General features: G+C 46.4%; 2 protein-coding genes across 7 annotated transcripts in view; one reads left to right on the forward strand and one right to left on the reverse strand.

The window, feature by feature from the left end:
- The window catches only part of LOC129840019 (tRNA (guanine(26)-N(2))-dimethyltransferase-like), a 26,362-nt gene extending 7,556 nt beyond the window's left edge, over nucleotides 1-18,806 (reverse strand). The window contains exons 1-8 of one of the 2 annotated variants that reach the window (XM_055907817.1): nucleotides 18,693-18,806; nucleotides 11,570-11,956; nucleotides 6,389-6,578; nucleotides 4,757-4,944; nucleotides 3,073-3,188; nucleotides 2,843-2,955; nucleotides 2,506-2,654; nucleotides 2,277-2,360 (exon numbers count right to left, since the gene is read on the reverse strand). In XM_055907817.1, coding sequence (XP_055763792.1) covers nucleotides 2,277-2,360; nucleotides 2,506-2,654; nucleotides 2,843-2,955; nucleotides 3,073-3,188; nucleotides 4,757-4,944; nucleotides 6,389-6,578; nucleotides 11,570-11,956; nucleotides 18,693-18,724 — 1,259 coding nt within the window. In that variant the 5' untranslated portion in view covers nucleotides 18,725-18,806. Of the gene's footprint in view, nucleotides 1-2,276; nucleotides 2,361-2,505; nucleotides 2,655-2,842; nucleotides 2,956-3,072; nucleotides 3,189-4,756; nucleotides 4,945-6,388; nucleotides 6,579-11,569; nucleotides 11,957-13,221; nucleotides 13,407-18,692 lie in introns of those variants that run through there. The other variant, XM_055907818.1, reaches the window with a different exon arrangement.
- On the forward strand, nucleotides 18,759-25,847 carry LOC129840020 (nucleus accumbens-associated protein 1-like). 5 transcript variants are annotated; one of them, XM_055907822.1, is made up of 5 exons: nucleotides 18,759-18,849; nucleotides 22,451-22,602; nucleotides 23,332-23,574; nucleotides 24,459-24,677; nucleotides 25,242-25,842. In XM_055907822.1, the coding sequence occupies exons 2-5, from the start codon at nucleotides 22,477-22,479 to the stop codon at nucleotides 25,677-25,679; spliced, it is 1,026 nt and encodes a 341-aa protein (XP_055763797.1). In that variant the 5' UTR covers nucleotides 18,759-18,849; nucleotides 22,451-22,476; the 3' UTR covers nucleotides 25,680-25,842. The 5 variants fall into 5 exon arrangements, with proteins under 5 accessions (XP_055763797.1, XP_055763798.1, XP_055763794.1 ...); XM_055907823.1 differs by lacking the exon at nucleotides 18,759-18,849 and adding an exon at nucleotides 19,010-19,233 and having other exon boundaries at nucleotides 25,245-25,847; XM_055907819.1 differs by lacking the exon at nucleotides 18,759-18,849 and adding an exon at nucleotides 19,011-19,233 and having other exon boundaries at nucleotides 25,242-25,841.

Here is a 25,847-nt window from a genome sequence, read left to right on the forward strand (position 1 = left end):
ACAGAGAGCGAAACATTAACACACACACAGAGAGAGAGAAACATTAACACACACACAGAGAGAGCGAAACATTAACACACACACAGAGAGAGCGAAACATTAACACACAGACAGAGCGAAACATTAACACACAGACAGAGCGAAACATTAACACACACAGAGAGAGCGAGCGAAACATTAACACACACAGAGAGAGAGAGCGAAACCTTAACACACACACAGAGAGAGCGAAACATTAACACACACACAGAGAGAGCGAAACATTAACACACACACAGAGAGAGCGAAACATTAACACACACACAGAGAGAGCGAAACATTAACACACACACAGAGAGAGCGAAACATTAACACACACACAGAGAGAGCGAAACATTAACACACACACAGAGAGAGAAACATTAACACACACACAGAGAGAGAGAAACATTATCACACACACAGAGAGAGAGAAACATTAACACACACACAGAGAGAGAAAAACATTAACACACACACAGAGAGCGAAACATTAACACACACACAGAGAGAGAGAAACATTAACACACACACAGAGAGAGCGAAACATTAACACACACACAGAGAGAGCGAAACATTAACACACAGAGAGACAGAGCGAAACATTAACACACAGAGAGACAGAGCGAAACATTAACACACACAGAGAGAGAGAGCGAAACATTAACACACACAGAGAGAGAGCGAAACATTAACACACACAGAGAGAGAGCGAAACATTAACACACACAGAGAGAGAGCGAAACATTAACACACACAGAGAGAGAGCGAAACATTAACACACACAGAGAGAGAGCGAAACATTAACACACACAGAGAGAGAGAGAAACATTAACACACAGAGAGAGAGCGAAACATTAACACACAGAGAGAGAGCGAAACATTAACACACAGAGAGAGAGCGAAACATTAACACACACAGAGAGAGTGAAACATTAACACACACACAGAGAGCGAAACATTAACACACAGACAGAGCGAAACATTAACACACAGACAGAGCGAAACATTAACACACAGACAGAGCGAAACATTAACACACAGACAGAGCGAAACATTAACACACACAGAGAGAGAGAGCGAAACATTAACACACACAGAGAGCGAAACATTAACACACACAGAGAGCGAAACATTAACACACACAGAGAGCGAAACATTAACACACACAGAGAGAGAGCGAAACATTAACACACACAGAGAGAGAGCGAAACATTAACACACAGAGAGAGAGCGAAACATTAACACACAGAGAGAGAGCGAAACATTAACACACACAGAGAGTGAAACATTAACACACACACAGAGAGCGAAACATTAACACACAGAGAGAGCGAAACATTAACACACAGAGAGAGCGAAACATTAACACACAGACAGAGCGAAACATTAACACACAGACAGAGCGAAACATTAACACACACAGAGAGAGAGAGCGAAACATTAACACACACAGAGAGAGAGCGAAACATTAACACACACAGAGAGAGAGCGAAACATTAACACACACAGAGAGAGAGCGAAACATTAACACACACAGAGAGAGAGCGAAACATTAACACACACAGAGAGAGAGCGAAACATTAACACACACAGAGAGAGAGCGAAACATTAACACACACAGAGAGAGAGCGAAACATTAACACACACAGAGAGAGAGCGAAACATTAACACACACAGAGAGAGAGCGAAACATTAACACACACAGAGAGAGAGCGAAACATTAACACACACAGAGAGAGAGCGAAACATTAACACACACAGAGAGAGCGAAACATTAACACACACAGAGAGAGCGAAACATTAACACACACACAGAGAGCGAAACATTAACACACACACAGAGAGCGAAACATTAACACACACACAGAGAGCGAAACATTAACACACACACACACACACAGAGAGAGAAACATTAACACACACACAGAGAGAGAGAAACATTAACACACACACAGAGAGCGAAACATTAACACACACACAGAGAGAGCGAAACATTAACACACACACAGAGAGAGCGAAACATTAACACACACACAGAGAGAGAGAAACATTAACACACACACAGAGAGAGCGAAACATTAACACACACACAGAGAGAGCGAAACATTAACACACACACAGAGAGAGAGAGAAACATTAACACACACACACAGAGAGAGAGAAACATTAACACACACACAGAGAGAGAGAAACATTAACACACACAAGTTCCCCAACTCGACAGGAATAACCCCTATAGAGAAATAGTGTCTTACTGTTTTCCCTGAGTCGTCCTCTTGCCCAGGCGTTGTAAGTGGAACGAGCCACAGCCTACACAGTTATACACCAACGCTTGTTTACTGAAACACAACATCAAATCAATCAACACGTCATGACCGGCGTAACGGCATCATATCTTCAGAATAACAACTTTAAAGTCCGTTATGAAGACTTTATGTCTAGATAAAGTATTGTTACAGTGTGTGTGTGTGTGTGTGTCCATACCTTGCTGAGTTTTTGACCATGGCCTGTCCAGTGTGTACCCTGACAAACACTCGTATGTAGAAGTCCACACTGACACAGAGCAGAGGGTGGATGTACCGCTGGTACACATTAGCTCTCTGGTCCAGGCTATGCAGGATGATACGCAGAGCCTGGGGGAGGAGGGAGACGAGAGAAGCTACACAGCTAAACTCTCAAACTGATATTCTAAATGGATTCACACAACTTTCCTAAATGTTCCTTCTACTACACACGTATTCTACCAACAAGGTTGTTCTTGCATCCAGTTTCAGTTGAAACTACACGCTGCTGGAATACAGTTCAGCCCAGCGTTCCTCACCATCTCATGGCAGTACTTGGCTTTGATGGAGACAGAGCCGTATTTGCTGTAGCAGGTCTCCCCACTGTTACCAGCCATCACAGCCATGTCAGTACACGTCACACACAACAGACCTGGGGGAGAGAGAGAGACGGCTTTAGGAAAACCACACTGGAAAACACCCCCAATGTATCTGTCGCTGACACACAAACATGTTCAGCAGAGAGGTTAACTGACGGACGTCTACGGACCTCCTTCACCGACGGCCTGGACGGCGGCATCCAGGAAAGGGGCGGGGCTTCCGTAGGGGTCCAGGTCTATGACATCATAGCGGTCCTTCTTCCCCCGCATCTCATACATCAGCATGCTGGAGGAACGAGACAGGGAGGGATTAACATGATGGAGGAACGAGACGGGGCGGGATTAACATGATGGAGGAACGAGACGGGGCGGGATTAACATGCTGGAGGAACGAGACGGGGCGGGATTAACATGCTGGAGGAACGAGACGGGGCGGGATTAACGAGACGGGGCGGGATTAACATGCTGGAGGAACGAGACGGGGCGGGATTAACGAGACGGGGCGGGATTAACATGCTGGAGGAACGAGACGGGGCGGGATTAACATGCTGGGGGAACGAGACGGGGCGGGATTAACGAGACGGGGCGGGATTAACATGCTGGAGGAACGAGACGGGGCGGGATTAACATGCTGGGGGAACGGGGCGGGATTAACATGCTGGGGGAACGGGGCGGGATTAACATGCTGGGGGAACGGGGCGGGATTAACATGCTGGGGGAACGGGGCGGGATTAACATGCTGGGGGAACGGGGCGGGATTAACATGCTGGGGGAACGGGGCGGGATTAACATGCTGGGGGAACGGGGCGGGATTAACATGCTGGGGGAACGGGGCGGGATTAACATGCTGGGGGAACGGGGCGGGATTAACATGCTGGGGGAACGGGGCGGGATTAACATGATGGGGGAACGGGGCGGGATTAACATGCTGGGGGAACGGGGCGGGATTAACATGCTGGGGGAACGGGGCGGGATTAACATGCTGGGGGAACGGGGCGGGATTAACATGCTGGGGGAACGGGGCGGGATTAACATGCTGGGGGAACGGGGCGGGATTAACATGCTGGGGGAACGGGGCGGGATTAACATGCTGGGGGAACGGGGCGGGATTAACATGCTGGGGGAACGGGGCGGGATTAACATGCTGGGGGAACGGGGCGGGATTAACATGCTGGGGGAACGTGGCGGGATTAACATGCTGGGGGAACGAGACGGGGCGGGATTAACATGCTGGGGGAACGGGGCGGGATTAACGAGACGGGGCGGGATTAACATGCTGGGGGAACGAGACGGGGCGGGATTAACATGCTGGGGGAACGAGACGGGGCGGGATTAACATGCTGGGGGAACGAGACGGGGCGGGATTAACATGCTGGGGGAACGAGACGGGGCGGGATTAACATGCTGGGGGAACGAGACGGGGCGGGATTAACATGCTGGGGGAACGAGACGGGCGGGATTAACATGCTGGGGGAACGAGACGGGGCGGGATTAACATGCTGGGGGAACGAGACGGGGCGGGATTAACATGCTGGGGGAACGAGACGGGGCGGGATTAACATGCTGGGGGAACGAGACGGGGCGGGATTAACATGCTGGAGGAACGAGACGGGGAGGGATTAACATGGAGGAACGAGACAGGGAGGGATTAACATGATGGGGGGGCAGAGGGAAGGAGAAATAGGTGGATTGAAAGAGGTAAAGAGGGAGAGAGATTGAATAATAGGGAGAAAGAAGAAAAGATAAATGGAGAGTGATAGTTTGACTCCGAGAAGACTGTCTGAGTGAGCAAGCACATAAAGAAAAAAGAAAATAAGAAGAAAAGAATGAGATAAAGGAGAGAGAGAGACCAACCTGGCGTCTCTCTGGCTGGCCTGCAGTAGGTGTGTGACCCCATTGTGCTGGGCATTGCGGGCGATGAGGGCAGCAGCCTTGGCTGAGAAGTCGTTTGCCGTTACGCTAGATAGACCAGGCACCTCCAGAGCAAACCTCACAGAGCGTAGGCCAGACGCTGCCAGACCCTCCAACACACGCAGACCATTCTGGATGGAGGAGAACGGTAGGGTTAGAATACCAACACACTGGCAGACCATTCTGGATGGAGGAGAACGGTAGGGTTAGAATACCAACACACTGGCAGACCATTGTGGAGAGAGGAGAATGGTAGGGTTAGAATACCAACACACTGGCAGACCATTGTGGAGAGAGGAGAATGGTAGGGTTAGAATACCAACACACTGGCAGACCATTGTGGAGAGAGGAGAATGGTAGGGTTAGAATACCAACACACTGGCAGACCATTGTGGAGAGAGGAGAATGGTAGGGTTAGAATACCAACACACTGGCAGACCATTGTGGAGAGAGGAGAATGGTAGGGTTAGAATACCAACACACTGGCAGACCATTGTGGAGAGAGGAGAATGGTAGGGTTAGAATACCAACACACTGGCAGACCATTGTGGAGAGAGGAGAATGGTAGGGTTAGAATACCAACACACTGGCAGACCATTGTGGAGAGAGGAGAATGGTAGGGTTAGAATACCAACACACTGGCAGACCATTGTGGAGAGAGGAGAATGGTAGGGTTAGAATACCAACACACTGGCAGACCATTGTGGAGAGAGGAGAATGGTAGGGTTAGAATACCAACACACTGGCAGACCATTGTGGAGAGAGGAGAATGGTAGGGTTAGAATACCAACACACTGGCAGACCATTGTGGAGAGAGGAGAATGGTAGGGTTAGAATACCAACACACTGGCAGACCATTGTGGAGAGAGGAGAATGGTAGGGTTAGAATACCAACACACTGGCAGACCATTGTGGAGAGAGGAGAATGGTAGGGTTAGAATACCAACACACTGGCAGACCATTGTGGAGAGAGGAGAATGGTAGGGTTAGAATACCAACACACTGGCAGACCATTGTGGAGAGAGGAGAATGGTAGGGTTAGAATACCAACACACTGGCAGACCATCGTGGAGAGAGGAGAATGGTAGGGTTAGAATACCAACACACTGGCAGACCATCGTGGAGAGAGGAGAATGGTAGGGTTAGAATACCAACACACTGGCAGACCATCGTGGAGAGAGGAGAATGGTAGGGTTAGAATACCAACACACTGGCAGACCATTGTGGAGAGAGGAGAATGGTAGGGTTAGAATACCAACACACTGGCAGACCATCGTGGAGAGAGGAGAATGGTAGGGTTAGAATACCAACACACTGGCAGACCATTGTGGAGAGAGGAGAATGGTAGGGTTAGAATACCAACACACTGGCAGACCATTGTGGAGAGAGGAGAATGGTAGGGTTAGAATACCAACACACTGGCAGACCATTGTGGAGAGAGGAGAATGGTAGGGTTAGAATACCAACACACTGGCAGACCATTGTGGAGAGAGGAGAATGGTAGGGTTAGAACATGGATGCAAGCACACACACACACACACACACACACACACACATCTCCATGCTTTTTCATACCTGACAGCGCTCCCCCACTGAAGCAGTTACGACTGGCTCTTCTCCTCCTTTCTCCCCTGTCTGCATCTCTGTCCCCTCTTTCTCCTCGTCAGCTAGATTGACCACCACCCTCTTCTTCTCCCCTGGCACTACCACCTTCACCCCCCTCCGGGACATCTGCTCCCGGGCAAACTCTGTAACCACCGCACACCTGGAGAGGAGGGGGGCAAGACGGAGACATGAAGCAGGTATACCTGTGATGAACAACCAGCTAGCTACCATAGCCTGAGACATATTTATTGTACCTTCATTTAACTAGGCAAGTCAATTAAGAACAAATTCTTAATGACGGCCTACATGTAAAGCCCCCCCGGTCAAACCCTCCTCTAACCCGGACGATGTTGGGCCAATTGTGCACCGCCCTATGGGACTCCCGATCACAGATGGTTGTGATACAGCCCGGGATCGAACCCAGGTCTGTAGTGGCACCTACTAGCACTGTGATGCAGTACCTTAGACCGCTGCGCCACTAATTTATTTGATCTGAACAAAATTATAAACGCTACATGTAAAGTGTTCCATGTTTCATGAGCTGAAATAAAAGATCCCAGAAATGTTCCATACGCACAAAAAGCTTACTTCTCAAATTGAGCACAAATTTGTTTATATCCCTGTACCATCCTTTGCAAAGATAATCCATCTACCTGACAGGTGGCATATCAAGAAGCTCATTAAACAACATGATCATTACACAGGCGCACCTTGTGCTGGGGACAATAAAAGGCCACTCTAAAATGTGCAGTTTTGTCACACAGTAATGCCACAGACATCTCATGTTGAGGGAGTGTGCAATTGGAGTGTTGACTACAGGAATGTCCACCAGAGCTGTTGCCAGAGAATTGACTGTTCATTTCTCTACCAGAAGCTGCCTCCAACGTCATTTTAGAGAACTTGGCAGTACATCCAACCGGCCTCACAATCGCAGACCACGTGTAGCCAGCCCAGGACCTCCACATCCAGCTTCTTCACCTGAGGGGTCATCTGAGACCAGCCACCATGTCAGCTGATGAAACACCTGAAGAATTTCTGCACCAACTGTCAGAAACCATTTCAGGGAAGCTGATCTGAGTGCTCGTCATCCTCACCAGGGTCTTGACCTGACTGCAGTTCAGCATCGTAACTGACTTCAGTGGGCACCTTCAATGGCCCCTGGCACACTGGAGAAGTGTGCTCTTCATGGATGAATCCTGGTTTCAACTGTACCGGGCAGATGGCAGACAGCATGTATGGTGTCGTGTGGGCTTGCAGTTAGCTGATGTTAACGTTTTAAACAGAGTGCCCCATGGTGGTGGTGGGGTTATGGTATGGGCAGGCATAAGGTACAGACATCGAACACAATTGCATTTTATTGTTGGCAATTTGGATGCACAGAGATACCGTGATGAGATCCTGAGGTCGATTGTCGTGCCATTTATCTGCCGTCCTCACCTCATATTTCAGCATGATAATGCACGGCCTCATGTCACAAGGATCTGTACACAATTAATGGAAGCTGAAAATGTTCCAGTTCTTCCATGGCCTGCATACTCACCAGACATGTCAGCCTTTGAGCATGTTTGGGATGCTCTGGATCGACGTGTACGACAACGTGTTCCAGTTCCCGCCAATATCCAGAAACTTCACACAGCCGTAGAAGAGGAGTGGGACAACATTTCACAGGCCACAATCAACAGCCTGATCAACTTTATGCGAAGGAGATGTGTCACGCTGCATGAGGCAAATGGTGGTCACACCAGATACTGACTGGATTTCTGATCCACGACCCTACCTTTTTTTAAGGTATCTGTGACTAACAGATGTATATCTGTATACCCAGTCATGTGAAATCAATAGACTGGGGCCTAATTCATTTATTTCAATTGACTGATTTCCTTATATGAACGGTAACTCAGTAAAATCTTTGAAATTTTATGCATGTTGTGTTTAGATTTTTGTTCAGTGTAAACACATGGCTCTGACCATTGCTATACTTTCTTCACAGATTCAGCTCTACATAAGCCATGTTAAATGCAGTTCCTTCAACTGAAGGTTTACAGACCCATAGGAAAACATCCAAATTGCAATGTATGCATATATCCCATAATATGTCCAGGGATAAGGTACATGTTGAAAACGCAGCCTTGAGCTGAACGTTGGGCCAGCCAAGGGATAAAGGACCAGTAGGGGTGTGTGAACGTTGGGCCAGCTAAGGGATAAAGGACCAGTAGGGGTGTGTGAACGTTGGGCCAGCTAAGGGATAAAGGACCAGTAGGGGTGTGTGAACGTTGGGCCAGCTAAGGGATAAAGGACCAGTAGGGGTGTGTGAACGTTGGGCCAGCTAAGGGATAAAGGACCAGTAGGGGTGTGTGAACGTTGGGCCAGCTAAGGGATAAAGGACCAGTAGGGGTGTGTGAACGTTGGGCCAGCTAAGGGATAAAGGACCAGTAGGGGTGTGTGAACGTTGGGCCAGCTAAGGGATAAAGGACCAGTAGGGGTGTGTGAACGTTGGGCCAGCTAAGGGATAAAGGACCAGTAGGGGTGTGTGAACGTTGGGCCAGCTAAGGGATAAAGGACCAGTAGGGGTGTGTGAACGTTGGGCCAGCTAAGGGATAAAGGACCAGTAGGGGTGTGTGAACGTTGGGCCAGCTAAGGGATAAAGGACCAGTAGGGGTGTGTGAACGTTGGGCCAGCTAAGGGATAAAGGACCAGTAGGGGTGTGTGAACGTTGGGCCAGCTAAGGGATAAAGGACCAGTAGGGGTGTGTGACCGTTGGGCCAGCTAAGGGATAAAGGACCAGTAGGGGTGTATGACCGTTGGGCCAGCTAAGGGATAAAGGACCAGTAGGGGTGTGTGAACGTTGGGCCAGCTAAGGGATAAAGGACCAGTAGGGGTGTGTGACCGTTGGGCCAGCTAAGGGATAAAGGACCAGTAGGGGTGTGTGACCGTTGGGCCAGCTAAGGGATAAAGGACCAGTAGGGGTGTGTGACTGTTGGGCCAGCTAAGGGATAAAGGACCAGTAGGGGTGTGTGAACGTTGGGCCAGCTAAGGGATAAAGGACCAGTAGGGGTGTGTGAACGTTGGGCCAGCTAAGGGATAAAGGACCAGTAGGGGTGTATGAACGTTGGGCCAGCTAAGGGATAAAGGACCAGTAGGGGTGTGTGAACGTTGGGCCAGCTAAGGGATAAAGGACCAGTAGGGGTGTGTGAACGTTGGGCCAGCTAAGGGATAAAGGACCAGTAGGGGTGTATGAACGTTGGACCAGCTAAGGGATAAAGGACCAGTAGGGGTGTATGACCGTTGGGCCAGCTAAGGGATAAAGGACCAGTAGGGGTGTATGACCGTTGGGCCAGCTAAGGGATAAAGGACCAGTAGGGGTGTATGACCGTTGGGCCAGCTAAGGGATAAAGGACCAGTAGGGGTGTATGACCGTTGGGCCAGCTAAGGGATAAAGGACCAGTAGGGGTGTATGACCGTTGGGCCAGCTAAGGGATAAAGGACCAGTAGGGGTGTATGACCGTTGGGCCAGCTAAGGGATAAAGGACCAGTAGGGGTGTATGACCGTTGGGCCAGCTAAGGGATAAAGGACCAGTAGGGGTGTATGACCGTTGGGCCAGCTAAGGGATAAAGAACCAGTAGGGGTGTATGACCGTTGGGCCAGCTAAGGGATAAAGGACCAGTAGTGGTGTATGACCGTTGGGCCAGCTAAGGGATAAAGGACCAGTAGGGGTGTATGAACGTTGGGCCAGCTAAGGGAAAAAGGACCAGTAGGGGTGTATGAACGTTGGGCCAGCTAAGGGATAAAGGACCAGTAGGGGTGTATGAACATTGGGCCAGCTAAGGGATAAAGGACCAGTAGGGGTGTATGAACGTTGGGCCAGCTAAGGGATAAAGGACCAGTAGGGGTGTATGAACGTTGGGCCAGCTAAGGGATAAAGGACCAGTAGGGGTGTATGAACGTTGGGCCAGCTAAGGGATAAAGGACCAGTAGGGGTGTATGAACGTTGGGCCAGCTAAGGGATAAAGGACCAGTAGGGGTGTATGAACGTTGGGCCAGCTAAGGGATAAAGGACCAGTAGGGGTGTATGAACGTTGGGCCAGCTAAGGGATAAAGGACCAGTAGGGGTGTATGAACGTTGGGCCAGCTAAGGGATAAAGGACCAGTAGGGGTGTGTGAACGTTGGGCCAGCTAAGGGATAAAGGACCAGTAGGGGTGTGTGAACGTTGGGCCAGCTAAGGGATAAAGGACCAGTAGGGGTGTGTGAACGTTGGGCCAGCTAAGGGATAAAGGACCAGTAGGGGTGTGTGAACGTTGGGCCAGCTAAGGGATAAAGGACCAGTAGGGGTGTGTGAACGTTGGGCCAGCTAAGGGATAAAGGACCAGTAGGGGTGTGTGAACGTTGGGCCAGCTAAGGGATAAAGGACCAGTAGGGGTGTGTGAACGTTGGGCCAGCTAAGGGATAAAGGACCAGTAGGGGTGTGTGAACGTTGGGCCAGCTAAGGGATAAAGGACCAGTAGGGGTGTGTGAACGTTGGGCCAGCTAAGGGATAAAGGACCAGTAGGGGTGTGTGAACGTTGGGCCAGCTAAGGGATAAAGGACCAGTAGGGGTGTGTGAACGTTGGGCCAGCTAAGGGATAAAGGACCAGTAGGGGTGTGTGAACGTTGGGCCAGCTAAGGGATAAAGGACCAGTAGGGGTGTGTGAACGTTGGGCCAGCTAAGAGATAAAGGACCAGTAGGGGTGTGTGAACGTTGGGCCAGCTAAGGGATAAAGGACCAGTAGGGGTGTGTGAACGTTGGGCCAGCTAAGGGATAAAGGACCAGTAGGGGTGTGTGAACGTTGGGCCAGCTAAGGGATAAAGGACCAGTAGGGGTGTGTGAACGTTGGGCCAGCTAAGGGATAAAGGACCAGTAGGGGTGTATGAACGTTGGGCCAGCTAAGGGATAAAGGACCAGTAGGGGTGTGTGAACGTTGGGCCAGCTAAGGGATAAAGGACCAGTAGGGGTGTATGAACGTTGGGCCAGCTAAGGGATAAAGGACCAGTAGGTGTGTATTCGTAAGTGCACACCAAAGCAAACTGTATGAAAGTTTCTATTGGACAAATTCAGGTAGGTCCCTCTGTTCTGTTTACTTCCTAGTGAATACACCCCATCAGACAAACTCACGTCAGATCTCTGTTGAACTCCTGCACAGGGTTGTAAAACACCTCGTTGGCACTGGGAAACAATATGGCCGCCTTGCCCTCCCTGACAACTGTCTCCCCTGGCAACAACCCCGTTGTCGGGGGCATCTCCTGGTCAGGTGTTGAGGCAGCTGGAGTTGGGTTCAAGCCCTCCATTGGGGCTCCAGAAGTAGGGGGCTGAGGCTTGGTGTCTACCCCAGACAGGGTGGTGTTAACTTGTGGATCCTGAGCGGCCCTGAGGGGCTCCATGGTTCTCAGTCCCCTGTAGGCAACACTGCCAACTGTCCTTAGAATCCTCTGGTGGGTGAAGGGTACAGTTAAGAGGGGGAGTAGCCGAGCGGTGATGATCAGCATAGGGCACTTCTCAGTCCTGGAAGAAATGACAACAATGTGTTATAATGGTCAGTTGTCACAGACAGCCATTGATCATGACCACCAGTTCCATTACATTACACATAAGAGTCATCAGACGAAGGCGTCTACTGTCCGGGGGAGTTTTGTTAAGAGACCAGATGCTCGGTCTGAAAATTAACATGCATCGCTTGCAGTGTACAGTACGTGTATATTTTGCATTTGTTTAATTATTTTGATGTCATATGAAAGTCATGGGTTTTACGTTTCTATAACCATATTGCAATTGAGAATCGATTCACGTTTAGATGGGAGTACTTGGCTGTCAGGGCCAGTAAATTATACCTCTGAAAATAACATAGGTCTCCTTAAGGACCTTAAGGAGTCAAGTTACAGTACAAGTTGGAACCCTGACCTGTCCACCGGACATGGTACCTGTCCCAGACCTGCTGTTTTCAACTCTCTAGAGACCGCAGGAGCGCTCGAGATACTCTTAATGATCGGCTATGAAAAGCCAACTGACATTTACAACTGATTATTATTTGACTATGCTGGTCATTTATGAACATTTGAACATCTTGGCCATGTTCTGTTATAATCTCCACCCCGCACAGCCAGAAGAGGACTGGTCACCCCTCATAGCCTGGTTCCTCTCTAGGTTTCTTCCTAGGTTTTGGCCTTTCTAGGGAGTTTTTCCTAGCCACGGTTCTTCTACACCTGCATTGCTTGCTGTTTGGGGTTTTAGGCTGGGTTTCTGTACAGCACTTCTAGATATTAGCTGATGTACGAAGGGCTATATAAAATAAACTTGATTTGATATTGGGCGAGGTTACACAGTGCTGTTGGAAAAACATATTGGTTAGACTTAGGGCTCTTCCTCCACAGTTTAAACTAGAGCATGAACTGACAACACACACAGAAAATGAGCTGTTGGACAAAGACTGTTAGCTAAACCATGGCTTGAAGCAAAGATGATCTATTACGTTAATGATGCCTGAGTTGAAGTCAGAGCAGCTTGCTAAGGTAGCAAGCTAGCTACATAAACCAGGGCGCACCCCCTTCAAAGTAGTCAGAGCTTGTTTTGTCAGAGAGAAAAAAAGACACCAGCAATCTAACTAATATTGAACATACACACCCTAAAAGTTATGATAAAACACTTGCAACTTTGACATGCTGACACCGGCTAAGTTCACAATGATAGCTAACTGACTGCATTGAAATGAGCCGAAGCGCTTACAGGCTAGCTACCGGTACTTAGCTATCAAGTAAGATAAAAACGATTACCTTCTCTGCGGCGCACTTTCCCAAGTTGACAACTTAAAATGTAGCTGTATTTGATGATTTTAGATATTTACTGTATGACAACGGTAATAACTCACTAGCTATTTGTTGCAAAACTCAAGTTAACACATGGACGCAGACATGCATGGACCACAACTACAGAAGCTGCGCAGAACCAAACAGAAAAAGGTAAAAACGCGTTTCGAATTCTTCTTCTTCGCTGAGGTTTAACTGCGGTTAGTATCCAATACATGTTGCATTACCGCCACCTACTAGACTGGATTACAACTTGCTTATACTTTGCTTGAAAAAAATATATACACAACTACCCTACCATGTAACACTACAATCACAAAAAAATTAAAAATAATTAAAATATCACCACCCTACTCCACTTTCTAAATCTATTTAGTCCTACCTCAGGCCAACAACCTGAAAGAATGGGACAACACCACTCAACACACACTGTAACTCTTCTGATGTCACGTCTCGCACACTCAAATTCCTCTCTGCAGCTGCCACCACAACCTCAATTTTCTGTGACTTACATTGCATCCCTGCAGTACAGTTGATAACCATTACTATAAATGCTAAAAATCTAATCTTACTGAAACACATATCACTTGTTGGCCTATCCTTCTGTACTGGTACAGATCTACTACTCACACCACTCCTCTCAGGATCCCTCCCCATGACCCATTTTCTTCTACCTTCTTCACTGCCTCAGCATATGACAACTTCTACAATACTCTAACCCTGGAAACCTCAACCTGCCTCTCTCGCACAGGACATTTTTCAAACAGAAATTTGCATCCTGAAGCACAAACTCCAAAATATTCTGTGACACTGTAAAGTCCATGGAGAATAAGAGCACCTCCTCCCAGCTGCACACTGCACTGAGGCTAGGAAACACAGTCGCCACCGATAAATCTGCAATAATTGAGAATTTCAATAAGCATTTTTCTACAGCTGGCCATGCTATCCACCTGGCTACCCCTACCCCGGTCAAAAGCCCTGCACCCCCCACAGCAACTTGCCCAAGCCTCCCCCATTTCTCCTTCACCCAAATTCAGATAGCTGATGTTCTGAAAGAGCTGCAAAATCTGGACCCCTACAAATCAGCCGGGCTAGACAATCTGGACCCTCTCTTTCTAAAATTATCCGCCGAAATTGTCGCAACCCCTATTACTAGCCTGTTCAACCTCTCTTTCGTATTGTCTGAGATCCCCAAAGATTGGAAAGCTGCCACGGCCATCCCCCTCTTCAAAGGGGGAGACACTCTAGACCCAAACTGCTACAGACCTATATATATCCTACCCTGCCTTTCTAAGGTCTTTGAAAGCCAAGTTAACAAACAGATCACCGACCATTTCGAATCCCACTGTACCTTCTCTGCTATGCAATCTGGTTTCCGAGCTGGTCATGGGTGCACCTCAGCCACGCTCAAGGTCCTAAACGATATCTTAACCGCCATTGATAAGAGACAATATTGTGCAGCCGTATTCATAAACCTGGCCAAACCTTTCGACTCTGTCAATCACCACATCCTTATTGGCAGACTCAACAGCCTTGGTTTCTCAAATGACTGCCTCGCTTGGTTCACCAACTACTTCTCAGACAGAGTTCAGTGTGTCAAATCGGAGGGCCTGTTGTCCGGACCTCTAGCAGTCTCTATGGGGGTGCCACAGGGTTCAATCCTCGGGCCGACTCTTTTCTCTGTATACATCAATGAGGTCGCTCTTGCTGCTGGTGATTCTCTGATCCACCTCTATACAGACGACACCATTCTGTATACTTCTGGCCCTTCTTTGGACACACTAAACTCCAGACAAGCTTCAATGCCATACAAATCTCCTTCTGTGGCCTCCAACTGCTTTTAAATGCAAGTAAAACTAAAAGCATGCTCTTCAACCGAATGCTGCCCACACCTGCCCGCCCGTCCAGCATCCCTACTCTGGACGGTTCTGACTTCGAATATGTGGACAACTACAAATACCTAGGTGTCTGGTTAGACTGTAAACTCTCCTTCCAGACTCACATTAAGCATCTCCAATCCAATATTAAATCTACAATCAGCATCCTATTTCGCAACAAAGCCTCCTGCACTCATGCCGCCAAACATACCCTCGTAAAACTGACCATCCTACCAATCCTTGACTTCGGCAATGTCATTTACAAAATAGCCTCCAACACTCTACTCAGCAAATTGGATGCAGTTTATCACAGTGCCATCTGTTTTGTCACCAAAGCCCCATATACTACCCACCACTGCGACCTGTATGTTCTCGTTGGCTGGCCCTCATTTCATATTCGTTGCCAAACCCACTGGTTATCTATAAGTCTTTGCTACATAAAGCCCCGCCTTATCTCAGCTCACTGGGCACCATAGCAGCCCCCACCCATAGCACGCGCTCCAGCAGGTATATTTCACTGGTCACCCCCAAAGCCAATTCCTCCTTCGGCCGCCTTTACTTCCAGTTATCTGCTGCCAATGACTGGAACGAACTGCAAAAATCACTGAAGCTGTAAACTCATATCTGCCTCACTATCTTAAAGCACCAACTGTCAGAGCAGTTCACAGATCACTGCACCTGTACATAGCCCATCTGTAAATAGCCCAAACAACTACCTCATTCCCAAACTGTTATTTATTTTGCTCCTTTGCACCCCAGTATCTCTACTTGCACACTCATCTTCTGCACATTTATCACTCCAGTGTTTAATTGCTATATTGTAATTATTTCGCCGCTATGGCCTATTAATTGCCTTACCTCCCTTATCCTACCTCATTTGCACACACTGTATATAGACCTTTTCTATTGTATAATTGACATGTATGTTTATTTATTCCCTATGTAACTCTGGTCGAAATTGACACACAAAAAAAGAATGTCATATAAAAAACAAAAATGTGACATGGCATCAGCAAAAAGACCGGTTCCGACTGTCATCATATCCTTTGTTTGGCCGCCTTTCCTTCCAGTTCTCTGCTGCCAATAAATGGAACAAATTGCAAAAATCACTGAAGCTGGAGACTCATATCTCCCTCTCTGACTTTAAGCATCAGCTGTCAGAGCTGCTTACCGATCACTGTACCTGTACAGAGCCAATCTGTAAATAGCACACCCAACTACCTCATCCCCATATTGTTATTTATCTTTTTTCTCTTTTGCACCCCAGTATCTCTACTTGCACATCATCATCTGCACATCTATCACTCCAGTGTTAATGCTAATTGTAATTATTTCACCACTATGGCCTATTTATTGCCTTACCTCCCTAATCTTCTACATTTGCACACACTGTACATAGATATTTCTATTGTGTTATTGACTGTACGTTTGTTTATATGTAACTCTGTGTTGTTGTTTTTGCCGCACTGCTTTGCTTTATCTTGGCCAGGTCGCAGTTGTAAATGAGAACTTGTTCTCAACTAGCTTACCTGGTTAAATAAAGGTGAAAAAAAAATAATAATAATAATTCTGATCCCCAGCACCATGGGCATCCGTACAATTAACACATACCGCTACTATTCCCCAATGCTACACATTCCTTTGTTTAATGCACTTCTGCACACTTCATCACACCTAGGAACTTCCCTCCTACACACTGCTGCCACATGCACATAAGCTTGACACCTGTAACAATGTAACGTATTTGGCACAAAAGCTTGTACAGGACAACGTATATATCCTAACATCACTTTGTCAGGCAAAGACTCAACATCAAAACTCAAAAGAACAGACAATGACTCTTCTGCTTCACTATTCACACCACCCTGTCTGCGTCACACCAAACGACGAACATCACAAACACCCCGGGAATCTTCCCCTTCATTTAGTCAACTTTTACATTTACTGCTACCCCAGTAATCACTGCTTTCAATGGCACCCTTTTCTTGAGAGCAAAACAATTCACATTTCTTGCCCCCACGTTTCAAATGAGAGAAGAAAATGCATATAGAGTACCACAGTATGAGTCATAATACCCATAAAACCTAGCGGTCAAACAGAGAAATGGTTCCACCAGTTATTTTTCCCATTAGAAACACTTAAAATAAGGGCTGTGTTTTGTGTAGGCTTACCCTGGCATGATGTTTTGATAACTGTGGAAATCTCTCGAGGACAAGGTGACTTTTATCAATATTTTCACCTGTATTTACCCCCCAAAAATGAACTGCTAATTGGCTGCTAATAAAGAACTACAAATGCCATATTGATCTGGACGAGACTGCTGAATCGAGGCAAAGGTAACAATCTTTGGATTAACTATATAATGTTAGCTAAATGTAGTAATTAATAAATTGGCAACATGTCTTTAAATTGACAATTCTGTGAACTGTCTTGTGCAAGTTTTAAATTGACACAATACCTGTTAGCAAAGGTGTCAGCAGCTAGAGATGACGTGCAGGAGCTTGCAGGGATTTGTAGTCTTGTATGTCTACTTTGATGCTAATAAGCATTTTCGAGTAAGAGACTATTATATTGATAAAAGTCACCTTGTCCGACACAGATTTATATGGTTATCAAAACGTCACGCCAGGGTAAGCCTACATGAAACACAGCCCTTATTTTTCGTCTTACTAAAATCCCCAATGGGGGAAAAATGTATGGGGGAAAAATTATTGGAACCTTTTCCCTGTTTGACCACTAGGTTTTATGGGTATTATGACACCTCCACTGTGCAGCTCTATATAGAGTTACTAATTTCCTAATTCTATGAGAGAATTCTCATAACTGGGTCATATTCATTCTGCACCAAATGGACTGAAACAGGGAGAGATTCTGAGTTTTTCGTGTTCCATTGCAAAACATTTTGCTACGGTGTATTGTAATGAACATGTATTTTGTAATTGAAAGACATAGGACAGAGCGGTCATTCATCCGGCGGTTGGCCTACTTTCCATGCCTTGGATGTGCGAAGAAGAAAATGTTCAAAAGTTACATGAAAAGCCTTTATTCAATAGGCCTAAATGTGATACTGTAGATAAAATTAGAAGGGTTTTAATGTTGTTTTACATTATGTTTCCATTGCAGTCATATTAGGCGCATATGATAGGACTAGGAGGCAAGAAGCAAGCAAATGTTGGCGATGAGATCCCTATTAGTTTGACAGATGCCTCATTTCTTCACAAGTTTTCTTCATTTCTGGCACTGTGTGCAGCAGCATGTACTTGACAATTATCATTGCCATCGTGATTTCAAGTGATACCCTGAACGCGTCAGGGCTAAAGCATTTATAATACGTATGATTAAAGAGAATTATGAATTGTTATGAAATTATTAATTATCATTATTTAACATCTAAAGCGGGAGGTGGCGCTCGTCTAACAACAATTATGGCCATGATGAAGAAAGATGCATTTTAACAGTAAGAAAGAACTGTATCTAGGCAGCTCTATAGCTTTTCCCATTGTTTGAATGCAGATGGTAGTTTGTACTCTGTGCGCGTACTATAGACGCCTAGGGGCTCACCTGAGAAGTCTAGACATACGAAAATAGCACATTCAGCACCGCAGCAAACTCTCAATCCAACCGGGGAGGAGATTTAAGCGTTACCGACGGCTTCCCGTCGATCTCCACTCTGAATCACCAGTCAACTGGGCTGTCTGGACAAGAGGGAGTCCCACAGGTATGGGAGAGACGGAAAATCTGTGTGTGATTTGAATTGGGCAGTTGGTGGAGACAGACAGGGGCATCCGGGTTGGTTGGGGACGCTTTCTGTCTGAGAGATCGGTTAGCTCTGTGATCTTTTCCTCCACCTCTGGGTACCGTTTTGGGCTCCCTCGATAGCTCTGCGCTCTGCTTCTCCACCTGTGCTGTGCTCACACTGAATGGCTGCCTGTAGAGAGGGAGAGGACCGAACGCTTCTGCACTACACCATTGAAACACTTTCCAACGGAATATAGTGAGGGGGGTGGGTTTTACCGGGGTCAGAAAGGACACGGGAAGTCGGCGAGGTGGCTAGCTGTTGTGAAGTGGCTGTTCTTCGGGGAGGAATTGAGAGCGGTTCCGTGTGAGTTTTTTGGGGGAGTGGGCGGGTTAGTTAGCTATTGTTTTTGGGAAGGTGTGCGGTGGGGGATGGGCTGAGTTGGAACACCGAAAAGCAGCACCAGCAAAACTTTAACCACTTTAGTGGCTATATAGCTACCGTCTATGCTTCACACTCACACTGCCTGCAAACACCGCGGGTTGCCTAGCCTGCCTTTCATCGGTGAGTTCACAGTATTCCGCGCTCTCTCTCGCTCTTTATTCCTCAACTTTTGAAACGCGGCCGGGTTTTACCTGGATGTTTCGTTGAAGAGTGACATTTTCCCAGTAGAATGAGTCTACTCCTAACATAAATGGTTAATGCGATTGGGGGTTTATGTTCATCGCGTGTTGTCGTTAACTGGTTTTAAATTGGTGTCTTGGCTAGCATGAACTCATAGGCTACTAGCTATATCACCACTCGCTGCAAGCGTGCATGGTTCAGTCTGACTCGCCCCTCCCCAGTTGCTTGCCTACGTTTGTCCCGGATTGACCTGTTGAGTGTTGACCGGGGGCCACCCCCCAAGCTACCTCCCAAAAATAACTAAAATATTTAGAAATTCAGATTTTTACTAAACGACACATTAATTGGATGATCCATTGTTTCGGGCGACAAATACTTAATTTGGGTGATAACTCAGCTGGCGCCGGGTTACATTATGCGATGGGCTAACCCAAAATAAAAGTACAGTGTATCCCGAGTAGCTAGCCTAGGCCCAAGGAGGTAACTCTAACCGACAGCTCTGGCACAGAGTGGGGGCGAGAGCGACTGGTGATGCGAACTCCTGAATATTTTATTTGTTCTACTATTTTTGTGACAGAATACGTGCCGTTGTCTTTTAGCTAGTTTGATAGAGCAAATTAACGGCTGTATCGACATAAACAGAGAGAGAGAACCGGTGATAAAGTATTGTTTTGTTATCCAACCGTCCGCTCTTTCCGTCGCCCCCCGGCCCGTGCCAGCCCGAGCGCTCCGAATCTCACGGGGCAAAGATACTGGCACAAAACGGGGCACGGACAGCTCTCTGCCCACTCCGTCTGGCTGTTCTACCGCTGTTCAAGCCTCTAGTCTTCCCTTGGCGGGCACCATCGACTCTCTCCCGCTATCCTTCGATGTGAGATTGAGCTATTAATGATTCATCGAAGTACAGTATATTCCGTTTAAAGTTAATATTATTCGTGCTCTTGGGAGGCTAGCTACATAATATAGCCACATGCCGGTTGATGCAAAGTAGATTCCTTCATTTTTGACTCTTTAAAGCAAATGTTTTCAAGTAAATAAGCAAATGCTTTTACTTGACAGTGTTCAATTGATGACTTGGACGTTCAAGAATTTGACATTTTAATTTGGTTAACATCAAATTAGCATTAGCTTTTAGCTTGCTACTTGCTAACTGTGGCTACCTTTTCACCTCCCAAACCAGGAAATTGAATATCATAGTATTTGATTGATTGATTGTTGGCTACAGCCATGCCTATCATCTATATAAAAAAATATTTTTACATTTGTATTTGATTAGATTGCTGAATGTGCGCTTATTAATTGATCTTATATGCTTGTACAAAATAAAAAATAAGGTGGCATCAGCAAAAAAATAGCATTTAGTTTCTTAACCCGTAATATAATCCTGTCTGACTAATCGGTTTGTGGTGGTGTGTTGTTTTATAATGTTACGGCTGGGGGGGTTAGAGGTTGAATAAAGTATACATATTTTTTCTTTCATTAATGTAAAACTTCAATTCAGGTGGCAAAATATGGATTTTTATTCAGATTATGTAATATTATTGTCCCTCACAACCCTGACATAAACATTGTGTGGTGGTGACGTGTGGCCATAAAATGTTACTGGTAGGTAGAGGGTTAGAGGTCAAATCAGTTAAATGAACTGCCTTTATGTTCTTGGATGTTGTGTCACAAGAGGAAATGGAACCTAATGTGATGATGGGTTTAGGTGGTCGTTTTGATTGGTTCTGTTCTGCATTCCTCCAATCAAAATTAACCAATATGTTCTCAGTTTGCTGATAAGGAAATTTACTTGGCTAAAATAAAGTTCAACCTGTTTTAATTGTTAGTTGTGAGAATAATTATTGAAAAGTTGAAAGCGTGCTCTCCTGTGCAGTGGCAGTAGATAAATTGTTATGCATACTTTCTCTGTTTATATAGTTTTAATGGAGAAATACATGTATATTAACTTACAGATACAAATGTGTATGCAAAGAGCAAGACCATAGATCTTAATTAGCCACGGTCCTATAAATATAAAATGTTTGTTTTTAGGCTATTCCATAGGCTATCTTCCTTCAGTTGGCACTTGAGTAGCTGTTTTTAAGGACAACATATAGGTCCGTTCATTGTTTAATCGTATGAGTGTTGATGAAATTAGCTTTGCTTGACCTTGTTATTAAATAGGCCTAATCCCCATCGGAGTGTTTTTTATTAGCCTATTGGCTCATGGTCGTGGCCTTTCCATTGATTCCCAGTCACATGTGGTTCATTACACAGTTAGTGCTCTAAAAATAATCTAAATTAAAAGGTATCATGGTGTCTTATGTGCCGCCAGTCAGTTAAAGTTGTGGCAGTCTTCTTCAATGCAAAGTCTCCAAAAAGAATGGGAAACTTTTAAGGGTTCTTTGTGGAGAGGCAAGCTTGACAGGCATTCTTTCTACTTGTGATCTTGACACATCAAGGCTGGATGGCAACAAACCAAACAAAACTGAATAATTATGTAATGGAATTATGCTGCCTTTTCTCTTGTCTCATTCAAAAACAAAACAACGAAGTAGGACAAAAGCTAGTTACCCACCGCAGAATTGGACATTTGTTATTTCAAATGAATGAGACAAACTTAATTGGCTATTTAAAAAAAAAAAGAGCTCTCTTTCTAGCGCTCTTTATTAAAGGTGCATTAGTCATCACTCTATCCCCCTCCCTCCCATCACTCTCCTTATTTCAATCCCAGTCTCTCTCCCTTTCCCCCTTTCTCACCTCCAATAATCAACAACAAACAGTAAGCGATCCATAACATATACCGTACATGACATAGACCTATATAACCATTTCTCTCCCTGCTATTGGACCCGGTGGTGCTGGGCTAGAGCGTTATGGCTCAGACGCTACAGATGACGACCCCTAACTTTGTAGCCTACATGACATACCCATGACATAGACAAGACCTAATATAACATTTCTCTCCTTGTTATAGACCCGGTGGTGCTGGGCTAGAGCGTTATGGCTCAGACGCTACAGATGGCGATCCCTAACTTTGGCAACAACGTGTTGGAGTGTCTCAATGAGCAGAGGCTCCAGGGGCTCTACTGCGACGTCTCCGTGGTTGTCAAGGGACACGCCTTCAAGGTAGGAGTTGATAAACATCAATGCGGGCCTCCCGGGTGGAGCAGTGGTCTAAGGCACCGCATCGCAGTGCTAGCTGTGCCACCAGAGATTCTGGGTTCGAGTCCAGGCTCTGTCGCAGCCGGCTGTGACCGGGAAGCCCATGGTGCGGCGCACAATTGGCCTAGCGTCGTCCGGGTTAGGGGGGGTTTGGCCGGCAGGGATATCCTTGTCTCATCGCGCGCTAGCGACTCCTGTGGCGGGCTGGGCGCAGTGCGCGCTAACCAAGGTCGCCAGGTGCATGGTGTTGCCTCCGACACATTGGTACGGCTGGCTTCCGGGTTGGATGTGCATTGTGTCAAGAAGCAGTGCGGCTTGGTTTGGTTGTGTTTCGGAGGACGCATGGCTCTCGACCTTCGCCTCTCCCGAGTCCGTGCGGGAGTTGCAGCGATGAGACAACTATCCATTTGGATACCACGAAATTGGGGAGAAAAAAGGGTTTAAAAAAAAAAAGATAAACATCAATGTTGTTTTTGGGAGTAAACGGAACCAATCTAACCGTTATTTACCTCATTGACAAGCCTTCAAGTTGGGGCGACGGCCTGTTAGGCTAGATTGATCTGATAATGCCTGAATTTTGATTAGGGTTAAGAACCCTGGTGAAATATTCTCTGGTTGTACCTCAAGTTTGTTTAAAAAGAAGCCTGTGTGCTGTATATGTATTCTCCCCTTCCTCTCTCCGTCCCTCCCCAGGCGCACCGGGCGGTCCTGGCGGCCAGTAGCTCCTACTTCCGGGACCTGTTCAACGCTGGAGGGAAGAGCAGTGTGGTGGAGCTACCCCCGGCCGTCCAGCCCCAGAGCTTCCAACAGATCCTAGCCTTCTGCTACACAGGCCGCCTCAGCATGAACGTGGGGGACCAGTTCCTCCTCATGTACACCGCAGGCTTCCTGCAGATTCAGCAGATCATGGAGAAGGGCACAGAGTTCTTCCTTAAGGTATCTAGTGTAACCATAGCAACCTGTTTGTGCTGTCTTGCCAGCTCCTATGATCACCATAGGTAGATGTTGGGAGATAATTATCGCCATAGGTAGATGTTGGGAGATAATTATCGCCATAGGTAGATGTTGGGAGATAATTATCGCCATAGGTAGATGTTGGGAGATAATTATCGCCATAGGTAGATGTTGGGAGATAATTATCGCCATAGGTAGATGTTGGGAGATAATTATCGCCATAGGTAGATGTTGGGAGATAATTATCGCCATAGGTAGATGTTGGGAGATAATTATCGCCATAGGTAGATGTTGGGAGATAATTATCGCCATAGGTAGATGTTGGGAGATAATTGGACTGCAACTGACAGCACAAGTGGATTGTTTCATTAGGACAGGGGTTGGCAACAGGTGTTTTCTTTTGCCCCCACCCCCAAAAAGTTTATAGTAAATATATATTTATTATTTTAGTTTTTGGTATAAAAAATAAACTGTAAAATCACCATGAATTCAGCTTAAACATAGTTTATTTTATGAAATCTGTTCCCAAGTATTCCTTCACAAAATATAAGACATGATCATGTCTCAATGTAATCAAGGTATGAAATGATTGTTATTTTTAAATCTCTTTTTGGGGCATTGTTGTAGTCAATTTCCAGTGTGCAAATTATTATAATAATAATAATAATTATTATTATTATTTTCAGGCCCCCGATTATTCGCTCCCAACAAAAATCAGCCCACGGCTGAATCTAGTTGCCTACCCCTGCATTAGGCTAAGGTTCTCCCCTGTCAAAGCTTTCCAGTTCACACTTTACATAGTCTTAAATATTTTACATGTTTTTCTCAGATTTATTTACCTCTTCATTTGCATATTCTTCCTCCAGGTCTCCTCCCCTAGCTGTGACTCCCAGGGTCTTCATGCAGAAGAGACTCCGCCGTCCGAGCCCCAGAGCCCCGTCACTCAAACCACAGGGGGAGGGGCTGGGGTGGTTTCCTCGGCAGCATGTAGGCCCGCCTCCTGCCTGACACCCCTCCCCCTGGTGTTGAGGGTGAAGACGGAGCAGAGCGGGACTACGCCACAACCCACACCACAGTCACAGCAGGTGAGTTGGCCAAAAATATATAGGTTATTTGTCATAGTGGAGGAATGGAATATAAATTACATGTTCTCAATTACTTTCCTGGTTAAAGAAAGGCAAAGCAAATAAGTGTGTTCTAGAATATATGTCTTTTCTGGGAGGGGATGCAATCTTCAGTGGAACGTCAGGTCTTTCATAGAGCAGAGGGGGGTACTACACAGCAGGATAAATGAGGTAGGCGGCTAACTTGCCTAAATATTCTAAAATGTCTTTATTTGAAAGATAAGCTTGAAGTTGACATAGTCTAATTGACTCAACAAGTTTAGCTTTCTTAATGAACCAAAAATTCTATAGTTATTTGTTTTTTTAAATAAAAATCCTTATTTAGTTAATCCTGCTTTGTAGTATGCCCATCTGGTCAAAGGTGCAAGCTGTGAACTTCTTTGTCTCCTGTGCCATACAAGGAAGTACACAAACACTCAATGCTCAAGCATAAATGCACATGTTTGGCTGCCCTCTCACATGATGAACGGATGACAACACACTAAATAGTTGTTATGTAGCTAATCTCTTCTCTCTCGTTCTCAGCAGGAGGCCACGTCCTACTCGGTGGTGTGCAGCCCTGTTGCCAAGCGCCTGTGGGAGGGGGGCAACCGCGGTGACGGGGGAGGGGGGTCGGGAGGAGGGGGGTCCAGGAAAGCCGCCCGCTACTCTTCCTCCTCCGCCTCATCAAACAACTGCAACTCCCAAGATGCAATGGGCAGAAATGTTGTTAACCACAGTAACCATAACAACAACAACAACAACAGTAACCATAACAGCAGCAGCGTGGGGACGCCGGACGGAACGAGTCCGGGGACGCTGAGCATATACACCAGCGACTCGCCCCTTAGTTACCACGATGACGAGGAGGAAGAGGAAGTGACCGACGACAGCGCCGAAGAGCAGTACAGGCAGATCTGTAACATGTACACAATGTACAGTATGCTCAATGTGGGCGCCACAGGTGAGAGCGAGAGTTGGTGAGGTAGGAATCTGGAGGAGCGTAGTTATGGGGGGGGGGAATTGATAAAGTCACATATCGCAATATTATTTTGGGATGATATTATACCAATATTTGACTCCCAAGTATTTATAAAAATAAATAAAAAATCTATATATTTTCTACCGTTCAAAAGTTTGGGGTCACTTAGA

The sequence above is a fragment of the Salvelinus fontinalis genome, chromosome 40 (genome assembly GCF_029448725.1).
Source record: "Salvelinus fontinalis isolate EN_2023a chromosome 40, ASM2944872v1, whole genome shotgun sequence".
Taxonomy (NCBI): domain Eukaryota; kingdom Metazoa; phylum Chordata; class Actinopteri; order Salmoniformes; family Salmonidae; genus Salvelinus; species Salvelinus fontinalis.